The sequence below is a fragment of the Globicephala melas genome, chromosome 6 (genome assembly GCF_963455315.2).
Source record: "Globicephala melas chromosome 6, mGloMel1.2, whole genome shotgun sequence".
NCBI classification, from domain to species: Eukaryota; Metazoa; Chordata; class Mammalia; order Artiodactyla; family Delphinidae; genus Globicephala; species Globicephala melas.
In genome coordinates, this window is record NC_083319.1 from 1,455,015 (window position 1) to 1,477,787 (window position 22,773).

Sequence of the window (22,773 nt, forward strand, 5' to 3'; positions counted from 1 at the left end):
GTCGCTCCCCGGCGCCCCCTGGCAGCCCCTACCCCGTGTCAGAGGTGGGACCCAGGAGACCCCTCCTGAGAGAGCGAAGGCAGAGCTCCCTACGCTGTAGGAAACGCGAAGCTTAGCAGGGCCTCAGACCCAGCCTGAGGGGCAGGGGCTCCAGGGGAGGGAGAGCAGCAGGGGCTCCAGGGGAGGGAGAGCGGCAGGGAGAGCAGCTCAGCCGAGGCTCCCCAGAAAGCGGGAGGCCCTTCTGCAGGGAACAAAGAGGTTGCCTCAGCTGCAGGGACACTCGTGGCGTCGCGGCAGTAACTACGGGAGACGTTATCAAGTGCCTCTGTGCCTGGCCCTGTTCTAAGCGCTTCGCAGAAGCGGCCTCGTGCTGTCCCGCCGCCACTGGTCCGGGCCGTACTTGCGGGCGGGAAGGCGGGACTTCCTGACAGCTGGGAGGGGCTGGCTCGGGAAGGGCCCGTGGACGCGGCCGGGGAGCTCGGCCGAGGTACGGAGGCGCCACGTGCGCGGTGCAGCCTGGAGGGTCCGCTAGAGGGCGCTGCGACTGCGGCGAACTCGGGGAGGGCGCGGGTTGGGCCTCGCGGGCCGCCGTCCGCGCTATAAAAGGCGCGGCGCGCGGTCGCGCGGCCTTTCCGGGCTACGGGGATGGTGGGGTTCCGGGCTCGGGTTCCCGCCCGCCCCAGCGCCCGCCGCCGGCCGAACCCCGACCCCCGCGTCTCCATCGTGGGTCGCGATGGTCGAATGTGCGCCCGGGTCCGCGGGATAGGCGGGCGCAGAGGTTCCTTGTGTTGGCGGGGGTGGGTGCGGCGAGGTTCCGGCGCCTCCGTGTAGCATCGTGGGGCCGGGGCTGGGGGCGCCGCGGATGGCTATGCTTTCCGCACCTTCCCGGCTCTGAAGCCTCGAGAACACGGCTGTGGGCAGCAGTAGTTTAGTGGGTGAGTCGGGACGTTTCATTGGGAAGTTGCCCCCTCCCGCCTTCAGCGCCACTGCTTTTCCTGCTTGCGACCTTGAGGGAGTCACGTTATACTCCTGGCCATCTGTCGTTTTGTCTTTAAACGGACTGGTTGTCACTGCTTACTGAGCTCTAAGAGTGAGGCGATTTCCGAATTATAGTGTGTGTGCGCAGTACAGTGGGTGTGAATGCGGTGGCCTCCTTGTGGAAGGGGTGGCTGCAATCATAGCCTGGTCCCTTGATCACCTGCGGTCTGCACTACTGTATTGTAACCTCCAATTTCCACACACCCCCAAATTAAACGGAGTAAAACACGAAGGGTACCTGGGTTTGGTGTGCAGACACGTGTAGGCCTGGAGATCAAATGCAGCAAAATAAAGCCTGGGTGAAGGGCCTTTTTGTGGGCTTGTAAGGTTGTTATAAAGCGTGGGTTTCTTTTTTCTCTAGGGAGTTTGCCTGCTGGGAACTAGGGGCCTGCTGGGGTCTCAGGTGAGTTGACACGTGTGCTGGGACAGGTTTGCGCTGAAGAATAATTTTTGGGCTAGTTGAATGCCTTTTTTGTTACATGCTAAGCACGGGGCCAGGGCACCCATGTGGTCAGGGAATAAAAGCTTGAGTTATTTAATCTTCTGTAGGCGCTGCCCCTGGAGGCGTTGCAGGTGTGGCTGCTGTGCCACATCTGTGTCGTTAGGTGGCGGAGAGAAGAGAGGCCTGACTGTGCCCAGCGTCCTGGCCCGTGGACGTGTGGATGATTGATAGTCTGACACTTGACTGTGCTGGCTGGGGGTGTGTCTCCTGGCAGCCTGAAGCCTGTCGTGTAAAAGGACTTTCATTCCCTCCTAGTTCTTGGCTGGCCCTGGAACACGAGGTTGCCAGGTGTGTGACGGCAGCAGGTAGGAGTGACCCGCTGGTGCAGTGATGAGCAGGAAAGGTGAGTGGGTTTCGGTGAGGCTGACGTGCTGAAGATTTGTCACATTGGGTTAAAAAGGGCGGCACTAAAATTTTCCTTTCTGGCGTGAGCTCAGTAATTCCACCTAACGATCTGGAATGATCTGACTTGTTTAGGTGGATCCACGGGTAGTTACTCTCTCTTAAAAGAAATTTTATAGTGGGTTGTGCAGCCAGAAACTCTAGAAATAAAGTTGCCAGGTTTAAACGTTACAGAGACGATTCCGAAGGCCGGCTGTGCTGCCTTACGTGAGGTTTTTCTGAATTCTAGACGATTCCGAAGGCCGGCTGTGCTGCCTTACGTGAGGTTTTTCTGAATTCTAGACGATTCCGAAGGCCGGCTGTGCTGCCTTACGTGAGGTTTTCTGAATTCTAGACGATTCCGAAGGCCGGCTGTGCTGCCTTACGTGAGGTTTTTCTAAATTCTAGAGGACTGTTTCCTGTGTTGCTTTGTATAGTGTACTTTGATCCGTTGATCTATCTAGGACCTCACTAGTAGCTCCCTGGGAGAGGGTGCAGAGATTTCTGAGGAGGGTCCTCCTGGCTGCACTACGGTCCCCTGGGTTCATCAAACACCAGCCTATTGCCAGGTGCCAGCATAGGCAGCCCTTTTCAATTTTTGCCTCGGGCTGCCCATTGCGGGTCTGAAAGGTGACGGTGGAAAGGTGAAGGGTTCATGTGTTAGTAGCAGTTATCACTACTTCTTTTTTGTATATAAATTTATTTTATTTATTTTTGGCTGCGTTGGGTCTTCGTCGCTGCACATGGGCTTTCTCTAGGTGCGGCGAGCGGGGCCTCCTCTTCACTGCAGCCACGGCCTCTAAGCGCTCGGGCTTCAATAGTTGTGGCTCGCGGGCTCAGTTGCTCCGCGGCATGTGGGATCTTCCCGGACCAGGCCTCGAACCCGTGTCCCGTGCATCGGCAGGCGGGTTCTTAACCACTGCGCCACCAGGGAAGCCCAGCCTCCACTAGTTTTAAGTACTGGCAGCAGTAATAACGGCAGCCAACTTTTCCTGCGCTGATTCTGGGCCGACCACTTTTGTTGTTCAGCACAGGAAGGACAGCGGCTGTTGGCCTGTGAACCTAGGCAAGAATGACCAGCCGACACGGTCCAGACCGAGGTGAGAGGCGGTGCTTTTCTGAGCTCCTCCTGGAGGCCTGCTGGGCGGGCGGGACACTGCCCTGCAGATGCCGGACTTGCCGGCACCACGGGTGCGGCAGCCCTGCTGCACCTGTGACATCGGGGCGGAGAGGAAGCGGCTATTTCTACGCTCAGTGCTCAGAACAGTGGGCGCTAAGAATGGTTTGTAGCCGGACATCACCAGAAGCTGCAGGAGGGAGCACCTTGTTTCCACGTGCGCTTGCAGTGGGAGCTGTGCGCAGGCCCTTGAAGACTTTGATGTTCTTTTCCTTTATAAAATGAAGGTCGTTGTGAGAATTAAATGAGATATGTGTACAGGCATATGGCAAGCTTTGGGACAATGGGATTGACCAGGAGAGTCTCCTTACTGGAAATGAATGTTCTGTCGGTCTGCCTGGCGAGGAGTTTTTAGGAATCCTTGGGCAGGTTTGACCTGCATCCCTGGCTGAGAGCCGCTGAGGGGGTATCAAGGTCCTGTGGGGCTTCCGGGCCATGTTCAGAGTAGGACCCTAGGTGGGGATGAGGGGGGCCCAGCGCCACCGGTCCACGAGCGCTCGTACTCTGAGGACCTTGACGAGTCCCTGGAAGGAAGGCCAGAGGTTCGCTCCTGGCCTTTGTCCTGTTGGTGAGGCAGAAGTCGGGCCCTTTGTGGAGCCCCTCGACGGGCCGACCGTAACCCTATAAAGAATGATCCTCCAGGCCAGGGGTGTCGTGGTCTCCTTGCAGGTGGAGAGTGCGTTTTGCTGTTTCCCGAAATGTTTAAGTTGGAGGGTTGGACAAAGGCTGTGGGCTAGTGGCTCTTCGACTAGGGGCGGCGTGTCCCCCCCCAGGGCACGCGGCAACTCGCAGGGCAGGAAAGGGACGGGGTGCTGCTGGCATCTAGCTGGTGGGGTCCAGGGCTGTGGCTGCATGTCCTGTGGTGCCCGGGACGGCCCCACAGTAGAGCTACAGGGTCCCAAATTCTGATGGGGCCAAGGCTGTAGAAGATAATTTGGGAGGGGTTCACGGACTGGATTCCGTTTCTCAGGTCCGTGGGCCCAGCTTGGTCCTCTGCGGCTGGTCAGTGGGACAGACCTGCAGGTGTGGCTCCTGTCACTCTAGGACTGGCTTCAGGACAGGTAAGTTGGGAGCAGGGTGCCTGGCTGGGGGTCTGACAGAACTTTTGGACCTTTAATACAAGCACATGGTATCAATTGTGGGTGTGCTTTGAGGAGAGGTGAGAATGTCCAAGTAGCTGACAGTGAGGGCCACAGTGGGCAGAACTGGTGGTGAGGCAGGACAGTGGCCTGACCTCAGCCACCGCCCCCGTTAGACAGCGTGTTGGCGGCAAATGGCCAGGCCTGTGGCTCAGGGCGGCCTGGCCGGGTGGCTCTGGCTGCAGCATCTGAAGGCTTGATCGGGCCAGAAAGAAGCATTTCCAAGATGGCATGCCCGAGGCTCCTCACGACGGGACAGCTGGCTTCCTCCAGAGCTGGTGTGCCCCAGTCTCAGAGCCAGCGCCGGTGCCCTTGGGAGGGGCCGTAGGGTGGGCGGGGGCGGCCTGCACAGCACGTGTCTGGTTGGTTCTTCATCCACACTTTGGAAGTGTGCTTTTCATTTTGTTGTGATTTTTTGGCTGCTAATAAGCAGCTACCAGGGTTTTTGCCCACTTCCTCGTGTCGTGCGCTGTGGCTTGTCGACTGGAGTGGGGTTGGGGTGACAGTGTAACTGCCGGAAGCAAGCCGACTTGAGCAGAGAGGGTGGCAGGTGGCGGTACATCCGGTCGGTCCACCTTTGAGCCCGGCGGCAGCTGGGTTTCCTGTCGCATCCTACTTGGTAGAACCTCCCTGGCTGAATTCCCCTGGAAACTGGGTGGAATGGTCAGAAGGAGAGGGCAGCAGGGCTTGGCGTGTCTGGCAGGAGAGGCTGAAGAGGCTTGAGCAGCTGTGTCCTTGCGTTCCAGAAGCCAGGTGCTCTGCTAAGGAGGCTCGACTGGGGTCCAGCCCACCCAGCGCTGGGAGGCGTGGCGAGTGGGTCACCTCTGTTTTCTGTCTGCAGATCCGGCCGGAAGAGCCCAGGGCACCGCCCTCGGTTCTCCAGGAGAGCGCGCAGGAGTGGAGCCAGGAGGGGTGTGCGCGACTCGGCACGGGGGCCGTGCGCGTCCAGTCTGCCGCAAGGGCAGTGGGGAGCCGGGGGAAGTCACGGCCTTGCGAATGTCCTCTGATGGAAAGGAACCTGCGGGCTTAATAAAATAGCTTGTGTGTGGAACGTCGGTGTGCTGCAAAGCAGTTGTGTGTGCTTTCCCCCTTGGTGTGGCTCAGCGGTGCCGAGGCAGCAGGCGCGATACAGAACTGTGAGCAGAGACCTGGAATCCCCAGACTCCAGGGAAACTAGGTGACGGCCAGCCTAGTGAAGAGGACGGGACGGGACGCGGGGGCGGGGGCGGCAGCCCAGCAGGCGCCCCTCGTCTCGGGGCCCTAATCCTGGCTCCAGCCCGCTGGTCAGGGGAGCTGCACGGTCTCCTGGGTGAGCAGAGCCCACAGTCCTGAGCCGTTCTTCGCTGTGTTGGGTCATCTCCCCCCATCCAAGGGGAGAAATCTAGATGAGGTTTAAGAACTAGTGCTTTAAGAATGTGGATCTCATAGTTAAAACCTCGGAACACGTGTCTTCAGCACGAGGTGTTAAAGGGAACGGAAGGATTCAGCCCCTTTTCCAGGAGGGTGTCTCCTTGTGGGCAGAACCAGAGAATGAATGGGTCTTGAATAAACTGTCTTGACTTGCGTTTCTCTGTCTTATCAGCTGAGGGCCCAGCAGGAGTTGAGGGTGTGGGAGGGTCAGGCTCCTGGGCTCACAGCTTTCTGTTTCAGGGGCAGGAGGGAACAGGGGACCCTGGCTTTCTCCCGGACAGTGGATGTTACACCTAGTGGCTCGTAGGCATCAGTGGAGCCGACTTCGTGGGCTGGGCCGCACTGTTCTGTGCAGGAAGCAGCACAGGGGGAAGTTGGTGTAGAAGGTCCTCACGGGAGAGAAATTCTGTCGGCCCACCCTCCCATCCCCATCGGAACCACACCGGATCCGGGTTGCCCTTGGCTCCAGTCATAACCCCAGCCAACCAACAGCCAGGATGTGGCTGCCCTCCAGCAGACCGTCCAGGCTGGGGTCTGGAGCGGGCTGAGGGGACTCGGGTGCTCACGGGAAATCCATTTATTTACACGCGTGTTCTCCAAAGTAACAAAACCTTGGTCTCGGCAGGTCCCTTGGCCAGCCCTCGGTGCTCGGGCTCTAGGTCCTTCCCGCTCCTCCCAGCCTCTCCCGTTCCGGCTGCACGGTCGCGTCTGGGAGCCTAGAAAACCCTGGGGGTGGTGGGTGTCCTGCCCCACGGCTGCCTGAGCTCTGGAGACCCATAGGGTCGACACTGGAGCAGCCCCGTCCTTCGGTGGGGGAAGGGGGGAGAGGGCCAAGGGCAGGAGCGGTTCTCGGGGCAGGGCGGGAGCGCGCGGCTGGCCGTCAGGTGTACTTGGTGTTGGAGATCTCCTTCCAGAGCAGGGTCTTGAGGTGGCTGAGCACCAGCGAATGGTGCGCCTCCACCTGGCTGGCCAGCCCACTCAGCGTGGTGCACGTGCGCAGCTGCCTGCCCAGCGCGGCGCGCAGGCCGGCGGGGGCGCCGGGCAGCAGGTAATCCTGCAGCAGCTCGCACACCTTGGCCAGGTTGGGCTGCACCAGGTCGCCCTTGCACTGCCGCAGGAGCGTGTCGCAGGGCGCCCTGCAGTCGCGCCCGTAGGTGCAGTCCGAGCTGTGCTCGCAGTGGCGGCCCCGCAGGAAGCGGCGCACGGCGGCCTCGGGCGCCACCTGCTGCAGGTCAGCCATCCTGAAGTCGTACTTGGCTGTGTAGCCCACGTTGGCTAGCGTGGTCTCGCACATGTAGAAGGTTCCATAGGCGCCGTGGAACAGCTCCTCCACGAACTCCAGCAGGCCGATGGCAATCTTGGCGCGCCAGGGCCACGCGGGCCCCAGCCACTGCTGCAGGGCGCCGTGCAGGGCGGGTGGCAGCAGCGGGCGCAGCAGGGGCGGGAGCACGGCCCCGGGCCAGGAGCTGTGCGGGACCCCCTCGGTGAGGTACAGGTCCCCGCAGTAGCCCAGCAGCCGGGAGGCGTGCTCCTTCTCCTGCAGGGACAGCAGCAGCAAGAACTCGTTCCGCTGCAGCAGGGCCCACACCGACTTGGCCTCGGCCAGGGACACCCTGTGGTCCTTGTTGAAGTCGGCCATGAGCAGGACCTGTCCGGCCAGCGCGGGCAGAGAGGGCAGGTCTCCCAGGTTTGCCTGCGGTTTGGGGGCAGGAGAGAGGAGGGCAGGGCGTCGTCCAGCCGGCCAGCAGTCTGCGCTCCGGACCCCGCATGTCCGCCAGGCAGGGGGAGCCCCGCCTCCAGCCGACAGGATGGAGGGGACAGCCAGGGACCTGCAAGGCCCCCTCGCCACTCCTGGAAGCCCAGCTGCGGAGCCTGGGGCCCCCTCACTGCTCATCTGCCCCTCCCGCTCTCCCCGAAGATGCCCCTGGGGCGGGGCCTCAAGCCTCTGGCTGCTCCCTGAGGGAGGGTCTGCTTGGAGCTGGGGGCCTAGCCAGGCACCTGGCTGGCCCGCGTGGCCTCCACCCAGCCTGCCTCCTGCCCTGTCACACGTCCCTGGGCATGAACTTGACTGGCCCCCAGGAGGGCCAGCTGACCTTGAGAAAGCTGAGGGTCATCTCCTGGAACTCCTTAATCGAGGTGCCGCGGGTGGGCTTGTCAAAGAGGACCAGCTCCCGCCGGGGGGCCGCGTCTGCCCCCGCCTTCGAGTCCAGGCTCTCCTCGATGCCACACTTGATGGTCACCTCCTTGCCCTGCCAGAGCCCGCTGTACACCTGCACAGGACCACAGGGACTCTCCGTGCAGATGTCCCCCTCTGGCTGCACCGAGGGCGTCAGCCCTGGGGCTGACCCTGGCCCGACCCTGCTGGGCTTACCTGCTGGCCCGGGACAGAGGAGAGGCAGGTCCTCCACTCCACCTGGTGCAGATGGCACAGGTCCTGGCAGATGGAGCCTGAGATGATGCCCTTGCGGTACTGGTCACACTGCGGAGAGGAAGATGCAGGGAGTGGCCTGGGGAGGCGGGGGCTTGTCCTGCCCGCCCTCCGGCCCCTTCTTTAGCCAGATGCACAGGGAGAAGCTTTCTGCAGTGATTAGGTCAGGCTCTGGAGTAGCTGCCGCCCCCACTGGCCCCTTCTCGGCTCTAGATGAGGCCTTGCAGCCCCCTGAGTCCTGGGGGTCTGGGCTGACCTGAGCAGGTGAGGCCGGAGGGGATGGAGTCAGGCCCGTCCCTGCGGGGGGTGGGGGGGAGTCGTGGCGTCTGGATCAAGTGGGGGGTGAATTCCTGGATGCGCATCACGTAGCCATGGTGCCCAGGCCCTTGGTGGAGAGGGCCTGGAGGAAGGAGAGGGAAGGGAGGTGCAGAGACAGTGCTGAGGGGCGGGAGGTGCCAGAGGCCCTGGACTCACCTATGGGGACCAGGGAGGCCACGACAGCCGTGCAGCCAGAGGAAAACGAAGAGACCACACGCTGTCATTCTGCCACCTTGGAGGGAGGCCCTCCACCACGGGGGTCTGTTCTGACCCACGAAAAGCCCCAGGGCCACAGGGCCCTTGGGGGGGGGGGTCTGCCAGGGAGCCTGGGCGGCAGGGCTGGGCCAGGGCGGGGGAAGGGACCTGTCAGCCACACTGCCCACCAGTGTGGGGAGGGGCTTCCACGGAAGCTGAGGTGGGCAGTGTGTCCATCAGCCTCAGGGCTCCTGCGACCCATCAGACATCTCCCCTCCCAGCCTGTTTACTGGTAGGGACCCGGCCGAGCACCCAGAGGTCCATGGGCACCAGGTCCGCGGCCCCTGGTCCTGCCTTCCCCACACACACACTGGGTGGCCTTGGACAAGCTGTGGAATATCTTGGAGACGGCTGATACCCCCATGAGGCGGGCAGGTCTCCTCTGGAAAGGAGAGGGTGTCCCCATGGCCCCAGGGACAGGCCTCAGGAGAGCTGGGCCCAGCAGCCAGGGCACTCTGGGAAAACGGAAGCTGCAGTTCCTCTGGCTGGGAGGGGCGGGCGCCTCCTCTGCTCCCCCAGGGCCCCTCAGTCCTCTGCATGTTGGGGCGCTGCTGGGGGCACACAGGAGGTACTCAGAAAACACCCGCCAGCCCTGAGCAGTCTGCTCCCTGCATGCCACTGGCCAGACCCCATCGCATGCCACCTTCCAGGTCTTGCCCGCAAAGGCCCCTCCACCCCTGCCAGCACCAGGCGGCCCGGGCTCATCCCAGACCTCCCGCCCCGCTCCCTGGCCCGAGGGGTCCCCAGAGCAGGGCCTTTTCCCGCCCGCACCCAGAGGCCGGGCTCCATCCTCTCACACGCCTGCCCCTGGGTCTCCCCAGCTCCCCCCCCCCCCGCCCCCGACTGTGAAGGCAGAGCCATGTGTCCAGCACCCAGCTCGGGCCAGGCCCCTGGAGGCCCCCAGTGAGCCTTTCTGGAATAAATGAGCTTGCCTGAGAATGGCCGGGAGGCCCGAGGCCTTCTCCTCTGAGCTGGGACTGCGCCCTCGGTGCCTGGTGGCAGCCCCGCCCCCAGGAGGCCTGAGCCAACCATCAGTGGGCCCTGTACAAGTCCCTACGCACGGGCTCTCCCGCTCTGGAGCCCCGTGCCGCTCCCACCGCCGCCTCTGGGCTTTCCCAAGTGTGGCCCCCCTGGGACCTTGCCCAGAACAGGCCTGCTGAGCTCTTCCGGGGCGCCACACAGCCCCCGAGGAGGAGTGCTCTCATCCTGCAGAGGAGGAGAAACTCCAGGCCCCTGGCTGGTGCGAGGCAAGGCTCCCCCTTCGAGACCCCAGGAGCTCTGCTGGGGCAGGGCAGGTCTGTCCCCAAGTGGCATGGAGGCCTCAGAACCCTGGTCGGCTCGCCAAGGGCTCCAACCTGCCCGGGGAGGCCAGGCAGGGCGGCCGGGGGTGGGGGTGGGGGATCAGAGTCTGAGGTTTGCCAAGGCCCCTTCGGCCGGCCTCACCCCGCCCTCCAGCCAGTCACTGCATCAGCAGGAGCAGTAAGACACCCTGTGTGCACGCTCGTGGGTGCACAAGCGCTGGCGTGGACAAGCACACGCAGGCTCACGCGCCCTCACATGCACGTGCACGGCCTTGCCGTAGACGCCACGGTGGCGACTCAGCGCTGTCTTCCGTCTGAGGCCCCGAAGACCATGCCCTGCAGCCTCCTTTGCTGGACTCCTGGCTCCAGGAGGGGCCCTCAAGGCCACCAGTGCCTGCCTGTCCCCGTCTGGGCTAAAATGTCTCCCTCATGGACACCTCTACATCTGGCTCTGTCCATCTGCCCGTCCCCAGCCGCCCGCATCTGCGCAGCCTGCCCTTGGCCTCCGCATTCCTCTCTGGCCTCCCCCGTGGCCCGCCAGGGGCAGCTCTGCAGTCGGCACGGTCAGATGTGTCTTAAAACCCACTGAGCTGGCGCCTCTGAGCCACGTCTCTAAGCTGCCACGGCAGGAGCGCAGGCCCAGGAGCCCACAGGCCTGGCCCGAGGTGACACTTACGATGACCACCTGGCAGATATGCCCGCGGCAGAGCTCAGCGTAGGACGAGTAGTGAACGTAGGCCAGCCAGCTGCCCGCGAAGACGCCCAGCCAGACCAGGAAGACGTACTTGACCCTGAGGCCCGGGAGCCGGCCCTGCGGGGGAGGGGGCCATGAGGGAGCGCCGCATTCGGGGTGCTGACCCCAGCCTTCCCGAGGGGTGCCCCTCCCTCCGGGGGCCAGCAGCTGCCCAGCCCAACGTCTCCCTCCCCCTCCACCTACTCACTGTGGGTGGGGCCGGGGCCTGGTGTCTCCCAGACCTTTAAATCTCACGGGCAGGTAAAAATAAATTCCAAAATGAGGGAGATCTGGGGTAGACGCTCATTATTTTGCTGAATAAAGAGATTTCGAACAATTTTCCCTCCTGTCCTGCCCGCATTTCATAGTGACATGTAACCTCTGCACAAGGTCAGGCTGGAAGAGCACCCATACCCCCGCGCACTGTCCCCCTGGGTGGTGGAGATTTCGGGCTGGACCCGGGCCAGCAGGGGCCGCGGGGCTGGAGGCACGGTCACCCTGTGAGCCTTTAAGAGACACGGCCTCACCCACCCACGATCACAGAACCCAAAGGGTGGATACAGCCCGCTTGCCCATTGACAGATGAGTAGATAAACCAAGTGTGGTCCGTCCACACGACAGAATATTACACAGCCACGAAAAGGCAGAGAAATCCCGACCCAGGCTACAGCAGTCCCTGCCCTGGCCCCTGTGGGTCCTGTCACCCATGGGCGAGTGAGCCCCTAGGACAGGAGGACATCGTGTCCAGTGAAATGAGCCAGACACGAGACAGATCCTGTGATTCCACCCACGCGAGGGCCTCGAGTCAGATCCACAGAGACAGGAAGGGCTGGGGGCCAGGGGCTGGGGAGGATGGGGAGTGAGTGTCTAAAGGGGATGGAGTTTGTTTGGGAAGATGATGAGACGGGTTCTAGAGACGACGGACGGTGACGGCCGCACAACAATGTGAATGTGCTTAATGTCCCTGAACCGTGCACTTAAAAAGGGTTAAGATGCTCAATTTATGTGATGTGTAATTTACCACGATAAAGAACAGATAACTAAGACATGCAGCCCCGGCCCTGCTGCCACAGGCTCTGTCCCGGAAGTCGGGGCTGGGCCGGGAACTGCTGCTATGGAGGGCTCAGCCCCTCTGCCACGTTTCGCCAGCTGACGGGTAGAATCTCAGGGTGGGAGAGTCCCAGAGCCCTGCAGGAGCTGGGGGCCCTGTCTCCCATGCAGCCCCCAAGCCGGGATTGCAGGGGCATCAACTTCCTTCCCCACACCCACCCTGGTAAATCACAGGCCTCACTGGCTGCCGTCCAGGGGCGGCCAGCTGGTGGGATGGGGTTACCATGTGCTGACCCATGCAAGAGCTCAGACACCTTGACCAGGCAGCTGAGCCCCGGGCCCAGGGCCCAGGAGGGCAGGAGGGCCTGGGGCTTCAGGCCAGCCTGCCCTAGAGGGGAACCACGGCCAGCACTGGTCACGCACCCTACCACCCGCGGGCCAGGGAGCGGCTCCAGTCCTGGTGAGTCCTGGGTCCTAGTCACCTGGGGGCTGGGGCCGAGAAATGGGGCCAACGGGTCCCCACTGAGGACAGGGCAGGGCCCTGCAGGCCCAGCCCAGGCATCTGTGCTCATTTTTACGGTTCTTCCAGGGGAGGCGGGGTCCTCACCTCCTGCTTCCCTAGCACCGACTCACACGGAGGTGCCGCGGCAGGAGGGCCTCTGAGAGCTCCAGGGGCAGGCTCGGCGCCTCAGAGGCCGGGGGTGGCCCTGGGGCCGAGTGAGCGGGTCGGGTCTCAGGCCCACTAGTCCCTGCCACTGCATCTGTTTCCGCCAGTTTTGTTCAAAGGGAAAAACAGGAAAGCACAGGGACAGTGGGTGGGGGGCCGGGGAGCTGGGGGTGTTGTCTGGAAGGATGAGGTCAGAGGACTTCCAGCCGCTGGTGACCCACGCCCCGAGGTGGAGGTGGGCAGGGCCTCTGGGGGGCCGGCGCTGGGAGTCCTGGGGGGATGGCCAGGACGAGGGCAGGCTGTAGCCTGCACTGGACCCAGGCTTCCCAGACTGACTGCGGGCCCACCCTGGACACTGCCCAGTGTCCCGCCAGACGCCCTCCGGCTCGGGCCTTCAGGTGGCGGCCCAGCTCCCAGGACACCGTCCGCGCTTGGCTAGCTGTGACCGACCCCCGGGCCCTCATCTCAGGCGGGCACCTCCTCCAGAAGTAGTCCCTGCCCTGGCTCTCGTGGGTCCTGTCACCCATGGGCGAGTGAGCCCCTAGGACAGGGAGTGCGCTGCTCCTCAGGGGGTCCTGTGCAGCTGCTCCCCCACCGTGGCCTGCCCGGCTCCTCGTGGAGCCGCTTGGGGGGGTCACTCGGGGGACACTAACAGCACAGCGATCGGCAGCCTTGGGGCCAGTGATCCACATGCGCCACGACCTCCAACCCTCACTACCAACCCAGGAGTGTGCTTCACAGGCAGGGAAACTGAGGCTCAGGGTGTGTCCTGACATTAACGGGGGTCCTGGGCTCAAACCACTGGGAACCCACCAGAACCCCTCTCCTGTCCGTGCCCATCTGCCGTTCCCGGGCTGAGCTCAGAGGCCTGACACCCAGGGTCCGGGACCCGCGGCTCTGGCCTCCCCTGCGGCAGCCCCATCAAGGCCTCTCCCGCAGGACGGGGGCTGCTGCACCCCCTGCCTCCCAGCCTGGGGGTGGACACAGACCCTCAGCTCTCACCTTGCCCAGCGCGGGGTGGGGACCGCCACGAACCCAAGGCCCCAGGCGGGCAGGAAGGGCTTCTGGCACAGACAAGCACGGGTTACCTGGCTCCCACCCTTCTCCACAGAGGGGAACACGGTGGCCTGGGCTCTGATCAGGGCTGTCTCCTTCCGCCCAGGGGCTGGGGTCCTGGAGGGCACTGAGGTCGTAGGTGTGGCCTGGATGATTTGAGACCCTGATGTGGGCCTGGCTCAGATCACCCAAAGCAGAGGTGACAGGGGTCCTGACAGCTGGCACCCGAGGCAGCCTGGGCCTCCCCTGCAGATGGCAGGGTCCTGAGAGGGACAGTGATTCGCCCAAGGTCACTGTGGGGTCAGGGCACGCTCCTAATCTCGGGCTGGCTGGGGGATGGCCCGGGGGGAGGGTAGTCCTTAGGGTGGTTCTATGGGCCCCAAGTTTTCCATCACAGAAAAACAAACCTGGTCTTTTAAGTAGAGGGAAGCGGAGCGGACTTGCTGTGGCTTCTGGGCCTGCGGGAGCAGGTCCAGCCCGCGGCGGGGTGGGGCCTCGTGCAGCCCCAGAGCCAGGGGGGCCACCCTGCAGCATCCGCGGGGCCCTGCCGCTCCGCTCACCGCATGGACAGCTCTCACCCCAGTCCCCAGTCCCCTCCCTGCCCCCAGCCTCCCCGGGAGCCACGCACCGCAGCGCTCATCGGCCTTGAGTACCGAACCCGCCCCGGGCCCCAGGCTGGACGCCGCGCGCCCCCGCCGAGGCCCGGGCCCCACAGCGGGCGGGGCGGGGGCGGGCGCCGGCCGGGGCCGGGGCGGGGGCGCGCCTACCTGCAGGCCCTTGGAGAAGGGGCAGAAGAGCACCAGGTGCGCCAGGCGCCGCAGCCGCCGCATGGTGGGCGCGGGCCGTGCACCGGCCGGGCTCGGCTCGGTTCGGCTCGGCCTCAGCCCCGCGGGCCGGCCCGCAACGGCCGCCGCGCCTCCTCCCCGCCCCGCGTCCGCGCCGGAGCGCTCGCCTCTGACGGCCGGGCGGGCGCGCGCGGAGGGGAGGCGCGGGGAGGGGGCGCGGCGGGGACGCGCGCGGGGTGGGGGCAGGGAGCAGAGGCGGGAGAGGGCGCGTGGCCGCGAGGGTGGCGGTGCGGGGGCGCGCGGCGGGGAGGGAGGGAGGGGGGAGGGGGAGGAGGGGGAGGGGGGAGGAGGGAGGGAGGGAGGGAGGGAGGGCCGGGGGCGCGGCGGCGAGCCGCGGTGCTGGTGGGAGGTGACTGCGGCCCCGCCTCCACCCCACCGCCCCCCTCCCCGCGCCCCGCCCTGGAGAGAAAGGGGAGGGCGCCGAGGCCCCGCCCGCCCGCGCCCCCAGCCCGCACCCTTGAGCGGCGGGGTTGTCACAGGCGGGGCCGTCGTCACGGGAGGGGACTGCCACGGGCGGGGCTGTCGCGCGGGCCCCTGCAGAGAAGAGACGGGTGGTGGAGCCGGGCGACCTGAGGAGGTCCCACGGGGCAGGGCCGGTCGCGCGGGGCGCGGGAGGGGCGGTGAGCCCAGGGACCGGGGCGTGTCGCGGCTAGGTCCCTAGTGGGGTCCCGCGCCAACCACCCGGCCTGGAGGGGCCGTGGACACTGCGGCAGCGTTTGCCTCTTTCTCCCACTGTTTAAAGAAATACAGGCAAATGCGCCCTTTCACTGTGCATCTCTGCCGGTGTTTACACAGACAGCCCTGTGGGCACCACCGCTTTCAGGCTACAGAACAGTTCCACCCCCGACAGACCCCGGGGCCCCTCTTCCTTCCAGCCCTCCCGTGGCCCAGCCCTGGGGAGCTCGGGCTCTTCCCCTGCACGTCACATATATGGAATAAAGCAGCCGCAGCCTTCAGGTCTGGCCTCTGTCATTAGGCAGAGGGCGCCGGAAATTCAGCACCCCCTCTCTGCCAGGGGGACTCCCGGCACCAGGCACCGGCTTGAGCCAATCGCCACCTGAAGGCCCTCGGAGTTGCTTCTGGCTTTGGGAGAGCAAGAGCAGAGCTGCCATCAAGTCTGCATTCGAGGTTCTGTGTGAAGGAAATCCATTTTCCCTGGGGTGATACAGAGCAGGGACGCTGAGCGGTGCGGTCAGGGTAGGTTTAACTTCCTCCAGAGTTGCCAGGGTGCTTTCGGGCTGCGCGTTTACATCCCACTGCAGGGTGTGGGAGTTCTGGTTGCACCACATCCTCAGCAGCGCTTGGTATTGTCTGTTTTTAAATTCTGGCCATGCGGGACTTCCCTGGTGGTCCTGTGGTTAAGACTTCGCCTTCCAATGTAGGGGGTGCGGGTTTGATCCCTGGTCGGGGAGATAAGATCCCACATGCCTCGCAGTCAAAAAACCAAAGCATAAAACAGAAGCAATGTTGTAACAAGTTCAATAAAGACTTTAAAAACGGTCCACATCAAAAAGAAAAAAATTCTGGTCATTCTACTGAGTGTGCAATGGTGTTTCTTTGTGGTTGTTATTTGCATTTCCTCAACAACTAATGATGTTGAATACTTTTTATGTACTTAGTTGCGACCTGTATATAATCTTTGGCAAAGAGTCTATTCAAAAATTTTGCACATTTTTTAAAATTGTTTCCTTGTTGTTGAGTTTTGACAATTCTTTTATATCTTCTGGAAACCAGTACGTTATCAAATATGTGATTCGCGGGCTTCCCTGGTGGTGCAGTGGTTGAGAGTCCGCCTGCCGATGCAGGGTACACGGGTTCGTGCCCCGGTCCGGGAGGATCCCACATGCCGCGGAGTGGCTGGGGACGTGATCCATGGCTGCTGAGCCTGCGCGTCCGGAGCCTGTGCTCCGCAACGGGAGAGGCCACAACAGTGAGAAGCCCGCGTACCGGAAAAAAAAAAAAAGATTCGCAAAGATTTTCTCCCAGTCTATGGCTTGCCTTTTCATTTCTTAACAGTGCTTTTCAAAGAGCACAAGTTCTTAATTTTGGTGAGGTCCAATTTGTCCATTTTTTCCTTTTTTTCATTTGCACCTGTCAAGTCTAAGAAACCTTAACTTTGCTTAACCCAACCCAGGGGCACAAAGATTTCCTTCTGTGTTTTTCATCTAGAAGTTTTACAGTATTAGGTTTTACACTTGGGTCAGTGATTCAATTTGAGCTAATTTTTGTACATGGTGCAAGGTATGGGTCAAGGCAGTGTTTTGGTTTGGGGTTTGGGGGTTTCTGTTTGTGGGTTTTTTGCATGGACATCCAGTCGTTCCAGCACATTTGTTGAAAAGATGAGCCCTGGGACGGTTCTGTAGCAGAGTGCCTCCGACGAGACACTGCCCTGCAAGCAGTTTCCCCAGCTCCCAGATAGTGGTTTTCCAGCAAGTTCCGGAGGGCAGATTTCCTGCAATTCTGCCAACACCACAGTGACTTCCCTGCTGTCCCGAGAGCCACAGCTGAGCTCTGCCAACAAGATCTCAGCTTGGGTGCTGGGGTTCCAGCTCAGCCCTACAGGTTACTTCTTTTTTTTGGCTGTGCTGCGCAGCTTGTGGGATCTTAATTCCGTGACCAGGGATCCAACCCGGGCCCTCGGCAGTAAAAGCGTGGAGTCCTAACCCCTGGACCACCAGGGAATTCCCTACAGGTTACTTCTTGTGTCTGGTCTTCACTCCAATCCTCCGTTACAGTTAGTAATTCTTGTAGCAAACTTTCCTGGTTGAGATTGCCATGTGGCTTCTGTCTCCTGATGGGACCCCAACTGACACAGGTCCAGTGCAAAAGGGACATGGGCATTTTTATTTTTATTTATTTTTTTGGCCACACCGCACGGCTTGCGGGATCCTAATTCCCCAACCAGGGCTTGAACCCGGGCCCTTGGCAGTGAAAGCGCAGAGTCCTAACCACTGGACTACCAGGGAATTCCTAACATGGACATTTTTATAAAACTTATGGAGACCCATTACACCCCACACCGCGGGCACCCAACGTCCTCAACCAAATGATTGTCATACTCGGATTGATGGCCAGGATGGTCCCATAAGAGAGTCCAGGTGGCTGGACCAGGATTAGGTCTGCACCCCCTCGATCCCCTTGTGGACCCTCCAGGCTGGCCAGAGGGTCCCCTTAGGAGAAGGGAGAAGCATCTGCACAGGAGGATTGGGGTAGAATCCTGGTTGTCTCCACAGGATCTGCATTGCCGCACCCCCACCCTTTCATGCTGGTCATTGCCAAGGTGACCAAACAGAGGCGCTCCTCTCTGGGGACAGCCACATTCGGTGACCAAGCTGCCTGGCTAAGGTGTGTGGGCCAGGAGGAAGGGATGGAGGTAGAGTCAGAAATCTCCTAAGCGAACTTTGGAGAGGCCATTCCAATGCTCTGTGACACCAGCGGCTGTGGGCACTGGGAAGCGGGGAAGGGCCTCTGGCACCTTGACTGCCAGCCCACCATGGGGCGGCTTTTGTGATGAAGAAGCACCACATCAGGCTGCTCAGAGCCATGTCGTGCCTTCTCCGTCTTTGTGTCCTCACATGACCTTCAGAGACGCTATTTCCAAATAGGCCACATTCTGAAGTTCTGGGTGTAGCTTTGCGCAGTGGCAGTATCCTAGCCAGTGAGGTTTATCCGAGGCGCGATTATTGCTAACTGAAGTTCTGGGTGACCATGAACCCAGGCGGGGTGGCGGGGGCTGGGGCACTATCCAACCCAATACACAGACCAAACAGATACATCATTGGAAACGGCCCAAGAGTCGGTGAAAATATAACACGTTTTATCAGGGGCCCCAAAATAGAAATGGCTTAATCAGGAGAGAAGTGTATTTCTCTTCCACGTAGCACTCTGAGTGTAAGCGTCCGAGGGCCGACACGGAGACTGCACTTTCTCAGGGACCTCCTCAACACCTGGTTTCCGTCAGTCTGGCAGTCCAGAATGGCTGCTTCAGCTCCAAACATCACCTCCACACGCCAGCAAGGAGGAAGAGCAAAAGGGACGTGAAGAGCAAAAAAAAAAAAAAAGGGACGTGAAGAGCATGACTTTCCCTTTAAAGACAAGACCTAGAAAAGCATACCCCTTCTGCTCACATCCCATTGGCCAGAGATTAGTCATATGACCTTTCTTGCTGCAAAGCCTGCAGGGAAATGTAGTCTTTTTTTTTCCTGGGCAGCCGCGTGTTCAACTAAACTCTAGGTTTTTCTGGTGCCCCTCAGCCTCAGGCACAAGTATGTCACGGGGAAAATGGAGAAATGGAGACTTGGGCCCTGGGCACACTGCCCTTCCAGACATAGCTCATCCCACTGCCGCAGGCCCCGCTGACCTAGGACTGAGGTCAGGGGTCACGCAGTTCCCTTCAGACAGGTGTTTCGGGAGGTGTGGATGCCTTCAGGCTCAGGCCAGGCCTGGGGAATGTGATGTCTGCATTAAGACCCAGAGGATGGGGGCAGGGGGAGGGAAGGGGAGGATGGAGTCCAGGCAGAGGAACAGAACCTGCAGAGGCCCAGAGGCACTGGACCGTGGGCAGACGTGGAACCTGCACTTTGCACGATGGATGTTGGCACATTCAGGTGACGCAGCAGCAGGGCTGTGAGTCGCTCGTGCCTCTCTCTGCACTTACACTTCGCTGTTCCGACTAGGCGGGTGTCTGAGGGTCCTGGGGGTGTCAATCCGACGTGTGTTGCCCCGTTCTCTCGCTCACGCTGCGTCTCCACCACGTGCTTGTCAGTCTGATCTTGAACTCATGTTTACTTGACCTTAACCCATGGGAATCCCATAGCTCTAAATCCAGCGTGCTGGGAGGGATTGCGCCTGTGCGGGTGGGGGCCCCGCAGAGCTGGAGGTGCAGGGCTCAGGGCACAGCTGCGGGCATCTGCCCTCGGGGCCGGGGTCTTCCTGCCTGCTCACCGCTCACCTGCTCCACAGAGGTCAGAGGTCTGGGGAGACTTCCGCTCATCAGATCCCAGAATCCAAGTTTTGTTTCTGCAGTGGGAGGGTCCCTTGGGTGTCTAGTGCACTGCCTGCAGTGAGCTGAATAGTTGCCCCCAAAAGAGATGTGTTCACATCCTCACCCCTGGACCCTGTGAATGGGGCCTTATTCGGAAAAAGGACCTTTGCAGATGTCATTAAGTTAAGATCTTGAGAAAAGGAGACCACCCTGGATTACCTTGGGGGGGGGCAAATCCAATGACCAGTGTCCTTATCGGAGACTCACAGAGGAGAGACAGACACAGGGCAGAAGACGGGGCAGAGGCAGGAGCCGTGCTGCCCAGGCTGAGGAACAGCTGGCCAGCAGGAGCTGGGAGAGGAAACGGCCTCCCCTGGAGCCTCCAAAGGAAGTGCGGCTCTCCACACCGGGATTTTGGACTTCTGGGCTCCAGAACGGGGAGACTAAATTTCTGTCATTTTAAGTCACCCTTCGTGGTAATTTGTTACGGGCGGTGCTTTCAAGAACCAAAAAGTTCCGTGTCTGGAACGTGGCTTGCAGCAGGGGCCCTGGACAGATGGGGCTGGTGGGCCTGGTCCTGTGAGGCTTCCAGCTCCTGCCCCGGAGTCTGGACTGATCCTATTTTCCAGACGCTAAGGGATGCTTTTCAAAATGCCTTTTGGACTCCTCCTGGCACTTCTTCTTCCCAGAATATTCTCCCTATGGATTCTTTTTTTTTGGGGGGGGGTTCTTTTCCACGCATCCAGTTGCAAAAGCGTCTCGTATCAGTGATCCACTGCGGTATAACAAAGCACCTCAAACCCAGCGGCTCAGAACCGCAAGCAGTGCTGCGTGTCAGGAACCCGGAGCACCTCAGCCATGCGATTCTGGCCCAGGATCTCTGTGACATTGATGTCAAAACGTCAGCCGGGCCTCTCGGTCCTTTGAAGGCTTACGTGGGACTGGAGGACCACGTGCTGGCAGGTTGGTGCTGGCTGGAGGTCAGCTCCCGGCCATGCTGACCTTTCAGCGGGGCTGCGTGAGCACCCTCACAACATGGTGGCCAGCGATCTGAGCTCCAGGCCAGAGCCGCGGTCCCTGGAAGTTGCACACCAGCACTCCCCCCTACGCCGGGAGTGAGGGTCCCCGGGGTTTCCTGGGGGCCTGCACTACACATCCCCAAGGACGAGTCAGGTCTACACAGGGAGGCTACAAGGGGATTAAACCACAGCAGGAGACCCTGAGGTTAGACCCAGCACAGAACTTTCTTAGCGTGACACCGAACAATGCAGGATATCTCCCGGAGCGTTCCCACAGGAGCCCTGAGATGGAGGACGGTTCCTCCACGCTCTACAGATGGCCACCCGGGTCCAGAAGACGAGCAGCTCCTCCAAGCCACGCGCTGCGGTGATGGGGCCGGGGTTGGAGCCCATCTGCTGACTCTGGCCCAGCCTTCCCCTCCCCCCTGACACCCCTGCTGTCTTGGCCTAGCGCCACGGGCCTGTTTTCCGGGTGAGGCCCCCTGACGCCCTTAGTCAGATTGTGTGGTCCCCTCCTCCTCCCTCCTGTGTCCTCTCTCCCCTCTCTGTCGCTCCCTCCCTCTATCCCCCCACCCCCCACCTCCTCCATCCCCACCCTGACCCGCTTGCTGTCTCTGGAGGGAGGCAGAGGTCACTGTCCTGCAAGGTCTTGGTCCAGGCCGAGGTCCAGCCGGCCTCGGGGAGACAGAGGACACCATGGACTCGGCAGCACAAGGGCCTCAGGCTCAGTGGCCCGAGCCTGTACCCTCCTGACAAGCATTCCCAGGGCCATGCGTTCCGTCAGCCAGCCCTGGGCCGGGCCCTGCTGTGTGTGTGTGTGTGTGTGTGTGTATGAGTGTGTGTGTGTGTGTGTATGAGTGTGTGTGTGTGTGTTTATGTTTGTGTGTGTGTGTGTGTGCAGGCTCACGGGTGCCTGCACGCCCAGCCCTGGGCTGGGATGAGGAATCCAGCAGTGATAGGGGCCGGACAGAGACAGACTCGGCCCGGCTGCGGGGGCCTCAGGGTCAGTGGAGAGCCTGACACTGCCGGGCAAATGGAATGGGGGTCCCACGGGGAAGCCCAGCACTAAGGGGGCCTGAGTGACCAGCAGATCAGGAGGGCCTCTGTGAGAGGGTCTTTTGGGCTGGGACGCACCCAAAGGGGCCTGCTGTGGAGGGGAGGGGGCATGCGTGGAACTCCCGGCAGAGGGAGCAGCATTGGAAAAGGCTCTGAGGCAGGAAGGGGCAGATGCGTTCCGGGGCTGAAAGAAGAATGTGAGGGGGTGCTGAGGGTGGGATCACCGGGAAAGACAGTCTGCTGCCCAGAGGGAGCGAGGGAAGCAGGTAGGAGGCTGAATCCCCCGGGACTGCGGCCCGCGTTCTCACGGTTCCCAGGGCCTGCCCCCTCCCCCATCAGCGGCCCAGGGACAGGGGACGGCGGCGTCTCTTCCTCAGCCACCCCGGGGTGGGGGGTCCATGCAGCGTTACCGTGGAAAGCAGCAGGTTAAAAGCCTTTGACCCAGAAATGTCACCTGCTGGAACCCGCCCTAAGTTAATCATTAAGGAAGGGGACACAGATTTTGCGGGCCACTCAAGCAGCCTTGTTAAGAGAAAGTTCAGAGCACCCTAAACGCCCCCGCCGAGAGGGGACTGGTTACATAAATGAAGGTCTGTTCAGGCAGCACAGTATCCTGCAAACCTTAAAACAGAGCTGCAGCCCTGGGCCCTCAAACGCCGGACGCTTCTCAAGAGATGCACGCTCTCCAGGGCCCGGGGACCTGCCCCACACCCACAGGGAGGCCACAGCCTGCTTCGATGCCTTCAAAAGTCCACGATCTGGGGGAGAAACGAGTCTTTCTGATGCCGAAAGGAAGCTTATTTTTAGGATGACGTTTAGACAAGTTCTTTTACGTGTCATCCAAATGAAAAAACAACATTTAAAAACTTCCCTTGTAATTTGTGGACCCCAAGAATATAGCCGAGGACTCTAATTCTGATGAGAAAAGCAGACAAAGAAAAGTAGGGGGAGCGTTACCCCATTTGTGGGAACTCACACAGGTATGCAGGTGTACATTGATGGGTGCGTATAACAAAAAATCCTAAAATCTGGAAAGCCACACGCTTAGATGCCACAGTGATGACACTGGTTCGGTGTTGAGCGTACAGGTGACTTGTTTATTCTTGCCCACCTGTATCTTTTTCACTGAGGTGAGAGTCATGTAACAGAAAAGTGACCATTTTAAGTTGCAGAATTCAGCGGCCTTTACCACATTCACAGTGTTGTGCGATCAGCACCTCTGTCTAATCCCAGAACATTTTCATCCCCCCGAAAGGAAATCCCCGGACCTCATAAGTAGTCACTCCCCATGCACCCTCCCTCCAGCCCCTGGCACCCACCAATCTGAGTTCTGCCTCTAAAGATTTTTCTAGATATTTCATATAAGTGGAATCGTACTATATATGCCTTTCTGTGTCTGGCTTCTTTCACTTAA

General features: G+C 61.0%; 1 protein-coding gene, 1 long non-coding RNA gene, 2 other non-coding genes and 1 pseudogene across 5 annotated transcripts; 4 read left to right on the forward strand and 1 right to left on the reverse strand.

Annotated features, from left to right (window-relative positions):
• The first annotated feature begins 616 nt into the window (after nt 1-616).
• Nucleotides 617-5,802, forward strand: LOC138842720 (uncharacterized). Its single transcript, XR_011377514.1, has 6 exons — nt 617-935; nt 1,400-1,441; nt 1,796-1,883; nt 2,951-3,021; nt 4,069-4,159; nt 5,079-5,802. It is a non-coding gene; the product is annotated as an uncharacterized lncRNA (long non-coding RNA).
• On the forward strand, nt 1,590-1,720 carry LOC115843019 (small nucleolar RNA SNORA17). Its single transcript, XR_004035561.1, has one exon. It is a non-coding gene; the product is annotated as a small nucleolar RNA SNORA17 (small nucleolar RNA).
• Nucleotides 3,088-3,221, forward strand: LOC115843017 (small nucleolar RNA SNORA43). Its single transcript, XR_004035559.1, has one exon. It is a non-coding gene; the product is annotated as a small nucleolar RNA SNORA43 (small nucleolar RNA).
• Nucleotides 5,803-6,209: 407 nt separating the features above from the next.
• DIPK1B (divergent protein kinase domain 1B) lies at nt 6,210-14,375 on the reverse strand. 2 transcript variants are annotated; one of them, XM_030838264.2, is made up of 5 exons: nt 14,223-14,375; nt 10,626-10,760; nt 8,019-8,126; nt 7,741-7,917; nt 6,210-7,340 (listed from the first exon to the last, which is right to left on the reverse strand). In XM_030838264.2, the coding sequence occupies exons 1-5, from the start codon at nt 14,283-14,285 to the stop codon at nt 6,528-6,530; spliced, it is 1,296 nt and encodes a 431-aa protein (XP_030694124.1). In that variant the 5' UTR covers nt 14,286-14,375; the 3' UTR covers nt 6,210-6,527. The 2 variants fall into 2 exon arrangements, with proteins under 2 accessions (XP_030694124.1, XP_030694127.1); XM_030838267.3 differs by lacking the exon at nt 10,626-10,760 and having other exon boundaries at nt 14,223-14,374.
• Nucleotides 14,376-17,929: 3,554 nt separating this feature from the next.
• Nucleotides 17,930-17,996, forward strand: LOC115843013 (U4 spliceosomal RNA; annotated as a pseudogene).
• Nucleotides 17,997-22,773: the final 4,777 nt, after the last annotated feature.

What these genes read in the sequence shown, in the direction of transcription:
- DIPK1B (XM_030838264.2), bottom strand. Translation starts at nt 14,285, where the DNA reads ATGCGGCGGCTGCGGCGCCTGGCGCACCTGGTGCTCTTCTGCCCCTTC. An exon ending in CCTCTGTCCCGGGCCAGCAG is followed by an intron (nt 7,918 to 8,018) that starts GTAAGCCCAGCA and finishes GGTCCTGTGCAG; the next exon opens with GTGTACAGCGGGCTCTGGCA. An exon ending in TGACCCTCAGCTTTCTCAAG is followed by an intron (nt 7,341 to 7,740) that starts GTCAGCTGGCCC and finishes CCCAAACCGCAG; the next exon opens with GCAAACCTGGGAGACCTGCC.